This window comes from Tiliqua scincoides, chromosome 15, assembly GCF_035046505.1.
Source record: "Tiliqua scincoides isolate rTilSci1 chromosome 15, rTilSci1.hap2, whole genome shotgun sequence".
NCBI lineage: Eukaryota > Metazoa > Chordata > Lepidosauria > Squamata > Scincidae > Tiliqua > Tiliqua scincoides.
This window is the reverse complement of record NC_089835.1, coordinates 4491598-4500337: the sequence shown is the minus strand read 5'-3', so window position 1 is coordinate 4500337 and position 8740 is coordinate 4491598. Positions and strand designations below refer to the sequence as shown.

Genomic DNA, 8740 nt, shown 5'->3' with positions numbered 1-8740 from the left:
GAGACAGCCTGTGTCCCGTCCGCCCCGTCCTGTCCCGCCCCGGTTCGTATCCACCTGTGACAGGACGGGAGTTTTGCTCAGTGTCGACACCTCATCAGACAGCAGTTCAAGGCCTTTTTTTCTTCTTAACTGCCTTCTCAGCACCTGCTCACTGAGCAAAGGCAGGCAACTGGAATCAGGAATGGCTGCCCTGCTGGGAAAGAGCCATGGCTTTGAACTGGTGGAAGGGTTTCTGCAGCAACACTCCACATGTGCATGGCCTTTCCCCTCCCGGCCCCTTCCCCTCAGCACATGTGGATGGGCTGAGAGGGGTTGCCTGAGGGGCAGGACAGGGGTTCCTTTGCCACTGGTGGAAGCTCAAAGGAAATCTTAGAGGAACCACGGCTTCTAAGTGGCGGGTTCCAGCGCCAACACTCTGCACGTGCATGGCCCTTCCCCTGCCAGGCCCTTCCCCTCAGCACATGTGAGTGGGCTGAGAGGGGGCACGATAGGAGTTCCTTTGCCACTGGTGGGAGCTCAAGGGAAGGGGGATCTCAGAGGCGCCACAGCCTCCGAGTGGGGGGCTCAACAGCCCCTTCCGCCTTCCAGCAGAAGCAGTGCCAGGGTGACCGAGCGCCCCTGCGGTCGCAAGGGGCAGTGGGCCACGCCACCTGGGGGACCGCGGTCCGAGCCCCGGCCCTGCTCGGCCTTCCCCTCGCCTCCGCAGCAGGCAGGCCGAGAAGCCCCTCTTCAAGGCAGCGCTGTGGGCAGCCTGGGGCCTCCAGCCACGGTCCGTGCTCAGGCTTGGGGGGGCTCCGAGGGCCCCCATGGGTCCAGCAGACGACAGCCAGCCGCAGAGGCCCTCCATGGCCAAGCCGGGGCTTCCTGGTCCCACAGCCCACCAGAGGGGCCTGTGGTAGGGGGGGCTGCCTGCCTGCAGGCCTCACTGGCCCTCCAGGCCCCGCCCACGCCCCCTTTCCCGCCCGTGGGGCTGCGCGCGCGCGCACTGAGGAGCGCCCAAGCCCCGCCCCCTCAGCCTTCGCCCCCCCCGCGCGCTCAGAAGCTCTTCGCTCTCACTGGCGCGCGCGAGCCCATCCCCTCTTTCGCCCCCTCCATCTTGTGCGCATGCGCCGAGGTGCGCGCGCGCCCCCCCTCTCTCGCTGTCCCCCTATGGGTGGCTCCTGCGCAGTGAGGCGGCGACGGAGAGAAGAGACAGGCTGCGCGCGCACCCGCCCCGCGCCCTCCTGCGCCTGGTGCGCGTGCGCTCTGAGGAGACGAGGGGCCCGCGCGCGCAACCTGGCCATCCGCCTCGCTTGGCGCTTGCGCGCTGAGGAGACGAGGGGCCCGCGCGCGCACCCTCCTCCCGGCGCGCGACGGCGCGCGTGCGCAGCGCGGAGCGAGGGAGACGGGCTGCGCGCGCAGCGGCCCCTCCCCCGCGTCCCCCGAGCTGCTGCCTGCGCGACGGAGCGGAGGGAGGGAAGGAAGATGGCGGCCGGCGGGGGCGGCAAGGCCTCCGCGTCCGGGTCCTCGAGCGCGGCCTCGTCCTCGTCCTCGGGGCTGGAGGCGGCGCTGGAGCGCAGGCTGCGGGCCGTGAGCAACACCATGGAGTCGGTGCAGGGCCTGTCCGCCTGGTGCCTCGAGAACCGGCGCCACCACCGCGCCATCGTCCGCCAGTGGATGCTCTGCCTGCGCGCCTGTGAGTGGCCGGGGAGGGGCTGGGGGGAGGGGCTGCAGCGCCCCCCTTTTGGGGGAGGGGCTGCAGCGCCCCCTTTTGGGGGGAGGGGCTGCAGCGCTCGTTGTGGGGAGGGGCTGCAGCGCCGGCAGGATCAGGACCTGCAAGGACCCCTGCCAGGATCAAGATCAGGATCCCCCCCTTGGGGGAGGGGCTGCAGCCCCCCTTGGGGGAGGGGCTGCAGCCCCCCTTGGGGGAGGGGGCTGCAGCACCAGCTTTCAGCTCCAGCAGGATCAGGCCCCACTCTCAGGGGTCACTCTGGGGCACAGTTGTGAGTGGGGGGCTGGGGGCTGCTGCACCAGCACTCTGCACCAGCAGCATTGGGCCCCGCTCTCAGGGGTCGCTTTGGGGTACAGATGTGAGTGGGGGGGGCTGGTGTTGCAGTGGCAGGAGGGGCAGGGGGCACCAGCACCAGCTCTCAGCACCTTCCTTAGCACCAGCAGGATTGGATCCTGTCTTCAGGAGTCACTCTGGGGCAGGTGACACCAGCGCTCAGCAGCATCGGGCCTCCTCTCTCATCACAGCCAGTGGATGTGCAGATGTGGGTGGCTGAGGGGCAGGGGGGCAGCAGCGCCAGCAGCATTGGGCCTCGCTCTTCGGGATCGCTCTGGGGCGCCTGAGCCTGCCCCCCCGCATCTCTAGGCAGACAAAGTCCAGGTTCTCCTGAGAATGAACCCCACTGAAGTTGTCTGCACTGTTTCTGAGTAGACAAGCAGAGGATGGTGCCCTGAGTTGCCAGGAGGTGCCTGACTCCCAGCGGCATCACAGCCAGCTGTGCAGCTTGGGGTGCTGCAGTTTCTGCAAGGGACATTGGTAGTGCATGGTTGCCTGATGTTTGGAAACTGAGCCACCCCTGCTTTGCAGGCCTCGAGGTACGAGGGTTGGCCCTCAGCAGCTTCTCCAGGTGGGCAGCGGAAGCCTGGGGCTGCAATCCCACACACGCTTTCCTGAGAGTGAGCCCCGTTGAAGTCAACTGCACTTATGCATAGACAAGCATAGAATTTCAAGGCATCATGGGATGTCTGTTGCCTGGCCCTGGGGATCCTTGCACTGCACCTGTAAGGGGAAATCAGAACTAGGGAAGAGAGTCTCAGAGAGGAAATGGGTACACCACTGACAGCTGAGCAGTGGAAAGGTCCTGTTTAGCATCTGTGCTTAGTCTATTTGAAAGTCACCTTATTTCTATATTGTGTTTCTATCTCAGAGATCTTTACATTCTTTCTGTGCAGTGGGCCAAAAGTTGGGGTGGGGGGGAGATGAAAAGAGGCTTTGCATGTGGTGATGGTCTTTGTTTCTAAATCACTGTTTGTTAAACAAATTGTTTAAGGCTGCAGGCCTGTGCTTGCTTTACTTACTACTTAATGAGCACCTTTGAACCCAGGTGGGCTTTCTTTGAATGAAGTTGTGTTAGACCAGGTTGTTCAGTGGACAGTGTATTTGGAGGATCCCAGCAACTGAGTCTTGCTTCTGTTCTTCAGTGATGCTTGTGAGATCCTTGTGAGGTGGGCCAAAGATGGGGCAGAAGGTTGCAGGCAGAGCAGCAGTTGCCTTCTGCCTATCTGGTGTATTGTTTTTATTTGTTTTTCACAATAAAAGGAGCTCAGGGTGGTGTGCATGGTTCCTCGTCTTCTTTTGTCCTCACAGCAACGCTGTGAGGTCAGTGAGGCTGAGAGAGAGTGACTGGCCCAAGGTTAACTGGGAAAGCTTCATGGTTGAGCAGGGATTTGAACCTGGGTCTTCCAGGTCTAAGTTCAACTGAACCACTACACCATCCTGGCTCTCATGTCGTGCTACCTTGGTGATGCTTATATAAATCCTGCAGCGTCTTGCCCCACTGGTTTACCAGGGGGGTCAAGGGGCAAATGCCCCAGGTTTGCCCATTTTACGATGCTGAACTTCAGGGGTGTTTGGAAACAACTCACATTTACTCCAGCTCTAGCAACAGCTCAGTCACTTCCTTCATAGCTGCAGCTGGGGGTTGAGAGTAAGAGACTCGCACTTTGTCTAAGGCTACCTGCCAGCGTGATTTGATTTGGGAACTTGCTGTGTTGTCCTCAAGTTTTCAGCTATTGTAATACTTGGAACAATTGGGAAAACAAGTCTGGAAACACAAAAGCAGTGTTTGTTCTCATAAAGTGGGTTGCATTGAAACAACTTGGCTGGGAAGGTTGCTCCATGTATGAGTGAGATTCTGAATGTCCTGATCAACCCCATCCCAAGTGCATAGGGCTGGCGCATCACATCTTCAGAAAAGACTGCAGCCGGTAGAAGCAGAGTTTATGGGGTCTGTGCAATCATATTTATATTGGGAATGACCTACATTTGACACAGTGTGCAAGCTTTTGTGTTCAACAGAACACTTCCTTAGGCTGAGGGCCCAATCCTACCCAACTTTCCAGCAGCGGTGCAACCTCAATGTAGCCCCGAGGTAAGGCGCGAATGTTCCCATACCTTGAGGAGGCCTCTGGGACTGCCTCCCCATCACAAGAAGTAGTGCATACCCCATTGGCACAGCAGCACCAGCACTGGAAAACTGAATAGGATTGGGCCCTGGGTGTGTTCAGATATTTTCTCTTTAAAAAAAGAGTTGACTAGGTGTTTGTTTCTGGGTGAGATCACATGGTTTATGCCTTTCTTTGCAAATGGTTTCAGCAGTGAACAAAATAGTTACTGAGAGCCATAGATCTGGTTTGCGCTTCTAATAGCCTCAAAGAACTGGGCAGTTTTGATTTCCCATTTGCAGGTTGGGGAACTGAGGCTGAGAGTGGCCCAGATAGTGGTCAGTGCCCACTGTTGACGCAGTGCGCACATGACCTTTGTGATCTGATGCTTTGTGATCTGATGCTGTGAAAGCCGGCCCCTCTGACCTCCAGTCACTCTGTCTGTGTCTCTCCACCCCCACCTGTGGTTGGCTCCTGTGTGCCTCAGTTCCTAAGTGCAAAAAACTAGAGATTTATTGTTGTAACTTGCCTTGAGTGTCTGCTGAAAGAGGAGTGCTGAACAGATTCAGAAGGCTCTGGACCAGGTTGTTGTCCTGTGTAATTTGTTGGAGATGCACCGCAAAGTCCAAAGAATGGGAATGGGACATGGACTCTAGGAGAATATGGTGGCTGGTAGACAGACAGTTTGTTCTTCCACTCAGTTTCAGCAATTACTTGGATTGAGTAGGAGATGTGGGGAGTTAACAGGATGTGAGCACGGGCACAAAAAGACCAACTGGCGGCTAGTCAGTCTTTTTGTGGGCCAGTATTTACGCTCTTTTAACCACCCAATGCCTGGTCTAGGGATTGGGTTCCTACCATGTAGTGACTAGTCCATCTGCACATACACTAGGCATTGTGTCGGAGCCCTAGGAATCTACACTGGAAAGCTTATATTGGAGTGGTTGATCCTGGCTGGGCCAGTGGTGATACCGGCACCTCTACTGTTGCAGGGTAGGAAAGGTCAGGGTAGACAGCTTCAACTCCACCTTGCGTGACTTCATTAATGACTCCCCTTCTTCTGGAAGTCCTGGTCATAGATGCTGTCCCCTAGGAAATATTGTGACCACTGGGATTTTTGGACCCCTTTTCACCTTGCACCCCAGATACTTTTAATTGGCCCCCTTGGGGAATGCTTGTCACATGTCAGTGTTGTTTGGAAGCAGGTCTTTCACTACTTTGCATGCTGCTTTTTCGGTCCGCGTAATAGTTCAGTAGCTACTTGTGATCTGAAAATGTGTCTGTCTGGGTTCTGTGTTTGCGGCTGTAATAACACTGAAGCTGTCGCTTCAACAGGCCTTGCAAAAGTTGCATGCAGTGCTGCCAGGGTAGTTGTGAGAAGGAGTGACTGTGTTTGTGTTGCCAGTCTTGTGTTTAAATGTAACCTTGTCTGTTGTGCTTGGTTCGGTCTGTAGAGATGAAATGAAGGAGAGACAGTCACAGTACTTGACTGGAGCAACTTCTCTGGCTTTCCAGACCACGCAACTGGACTCAACTGTCCACTGAGGTTTTGCTGCTCCCAGATAAAAAAAAACCCCTGAAACTGTATAAGTTACAGTTGTAACCTAAGCTACTTGCATAGGTTTTTCTTTGTGATTTAAATTCTCACTTGATCCCCTTATTGTCATGTGAATTTCCCTTAAGACATGGGAGGTGCACCCATGGCTATGCCTTGATTCACACTGTTTCACAGAGTCTTTCTGGTGAGAGAGTCAGTTGTCTGTCTTGACTGTGATTTAGGACTTGCGGATGAGCGCAGCAAACAGGATGAGATCTTGTTGTGTAGAAGTGAAATGAACGTGTCCTATTTGAAGCTTCACCAGACACTCACTGCTCTGTTAGATGGTGTGTCATCTCTTTGAAATGATACGGTTTGAGGCTGTGTTTGAAAAGTCCTCAGTGTGTGTGATCTGGAGGTCACCTTCCAAGTTTCATTGGCTTCCCTGCAGACTAAGTCATCTCTTCGTCGTCTCCATCGTGGAGGACATCTGCTGAAGGAGGAAAGCTCCACTCCTACGCAATGCCTTGCTGTGTTCCCCTCGCTGCAAAAAGCGTGTCCACTTCTACATACTTCCCTGCTTTTCACTGCACTGGCTTCATTCCTGTTGCTTTGATTTCTTAGCACTTTGAAAACCACACTGAGCAGATTAGAGCTGGCAGCTCTAGTTGTATTGAATAGCAACTGAAGAGTGTGCTGTGACATACAGTCTCTGTTCTTGCCTGCCTCCCAGAAATAGCCAGCTCCCAAACGCAGCCCTGCGGATTTCACTTGATTCCACTTCACAGGCTCAGAACTGGGACCTATGCAGTGCTGGATTGGGACCACTTTTGGATCTGGAAGTGGAGTGCTTGTCTCTTCCTTTCCAGAACTATCCAGCAATATGAGAGGAGGCCTGTAGAAATCTGGGCGCCGGTCTGAAGGTTTGACCAGCAAGCAGTTACATGTATCTGGCTCAATTGGTAGAGCTGCCGCCTTGTATGCCTGAAGATCTGAGGCTGCCAGTTCGAAACAACCGGAAGTACCCGAGAACTGATGACACGCTGATATACTGATGAGCTGACCCTTGGTGGCAGAGAGGAGTTGCCATTAAGTGGAGCATGGGAGGCGAAGGGCCAGAGAATCCAGCTGGAAGGAGGAGTTCTATGAAAGACTAGAACTATTCAATTGTAAAAATCCGTGCGGGGGTTTAGAACAACCTGCCTATGTAAACCGCCTTGGATTAAAGTCTGAGGAGAAATCTGATGACCACAGAAATGCGGTATATAAATACCTGTATAAATAAATCATGAGGTGGGGTGTGTTTCTCCCCCCAGTCTGTAGAAATAAAGGCAGTTGGATTTTAAAACTGCTTTTGTGCTGTGCTCAGAAGTAAGTTGGGTTTTCAGGAATTCAGGCCTGATGTAGCATTGCTTACCTTCAGATCCTGGGATTTGCCTTACACATCGTGAACTGGGTAGATTGAGGACCTTTTCTAAGTTGGAGGGCAAGATAAACCTGGTCAAGAGTTGGTTGGTCGCAAGTGTGTTTAGGCTGTGGTAGAAGAGGGAATGGCTGGTTAATAGGAAAGGTCAGGGAGTTACAACTCAGGTGTATACCCCAAGATCCAACACAACCAGCCTGTTGTGTGCACTGGGGCAAAGCTTGTGTGAATTTAACAGGGCTCCACTCCACTTCTCTGCATGCAACACGGCAAACTGCTTTGAAATTGAAGCAACTCTTGCATGGGGGTCTGGTTTGCAAATAAAGGGAGAAGCAGAAACCACAGCAACACAACCTGAAGTTGAAAGTCACCGTTGGCAGCGATTCTGTGTAGGCGCAGGGTGTGGTGCCATTTCTGTGATGAAAGCACCTTATTTTGCACACGGACCGTTAGGGTAGCAAGCCTGTCTCCTAGGGTTGGGCCAAACTAACCAGGACTGCCTCCTCCACCTCCGCGTGAAAGGGAGAAAAATCTCAAGTCACCGTGGAAGCTGGGTGGAAGTGTGAAATAGCAGGGTGTGCGGATGGTTTTCCACAGCTAGATTTTAGATGCTTCGGGGTAGGGAAGGCCTTCTTGTGGCTTCAGTTGTCTGAGCAGGGAGTTGAGTTGCCCTGAGTTGCCCTGTGGAGCAGGGCTGTTTTGTTGGCTGGCTTGCTCAGGAAGGGTCTGAAGTGTCCCATTCTCCGTTTTTTAGCTGGCTTGAAGAAGGAACATTGGGAGGCCCCAAGCAGATGCTGCTGGTTTCAGAGGATTGGCCTATGAGGTCGTAAGGTGTATGATATCGGTGGGTTTTTCAGTCTCTGGAATCCTTTATGCACCTAAACAGAGTCTTGGGGAGCCCTGCCGGCACATGTACTGAGTCTTGGGATGTCCCAAAGAACGGCTGCATGTGTGGAGTGGCACAGCACCTAGCAGATGGTGGCCACTTTTCCCCCTGAAGGGGTCTGGGGGAGCCGCAGGGCTCCCAGGTGCACACTTGGAGAAATACTGTATAAAACTGAGCAGTTAAAATGGTATCATTTTGGCATGCTTGTGAAATGCATCCTGTGGAAGGATGTGAACAGTCACCCCCCCCCTGGAAATTTGTTGGACCCCCCCATAATGCTCTGCTTCCCCTCACTCCCATAATGCTCTGCTCCCCCCTCCACTGTGTCTCTGAATTATAGTGCTTGTTATCTGATGAGGGTGAAAGCCAGACGCTGCCTGGAGTCTCTTTTACCTCTGCTTCCTGAAGCGGAGGGTGTCCTTGTCCTTGCCTGGTGGGCAGTGGGTGCCTGTCCCCATCCCCCAGGTCTCAGTGGAAGAGGCAGTGTGAGATACGTGGGGTGTAGGTTCACATGCTGTCAGCACAGTTGGAGAAACAAGCACCTGGGCCCTGGCCGGCCGAGCCCATTCACTTGGCTGGCCTTGAAAATATTCGACCCAATGTGCGGCAGCAGTGAAGAAGGCCAATTCTATGCTTGGGATCATTAGGAAGGATATTGAGAACAAAACGGCTAGTATTATAATGCCGTTGTACAAATCTATGGTAAGGCCACACCTGGAGTATTGTGTCCAGTTCTGGTCGC

At 54.3% G+C, this 8740-nt stretch overlaps 1 protein-coding gene across 1 annotated transcript in view; it reads left to right on the top strand.

Annotated features, from left to right (window-relative positions):
- The first annotated feature begins 1464 nt into the window (after positions 1–1464).
- RPRD2 (regulation of nuclear pre-mRNA domain containing 2) overlaps positions 1465–8740 on the top strand; it is a 28390-nt gene continuing 21114 nt past the window's right edge. Inside the window, exon 1 of the mRNA XM_066610293.1 lies at positions 1465–1675. Coding sequence (XP_066466390.1) covers positions 1465–1675 — 211 coding nt within the window. The remainder of the gene's footprint in view (positions 1676–8740) is intronic.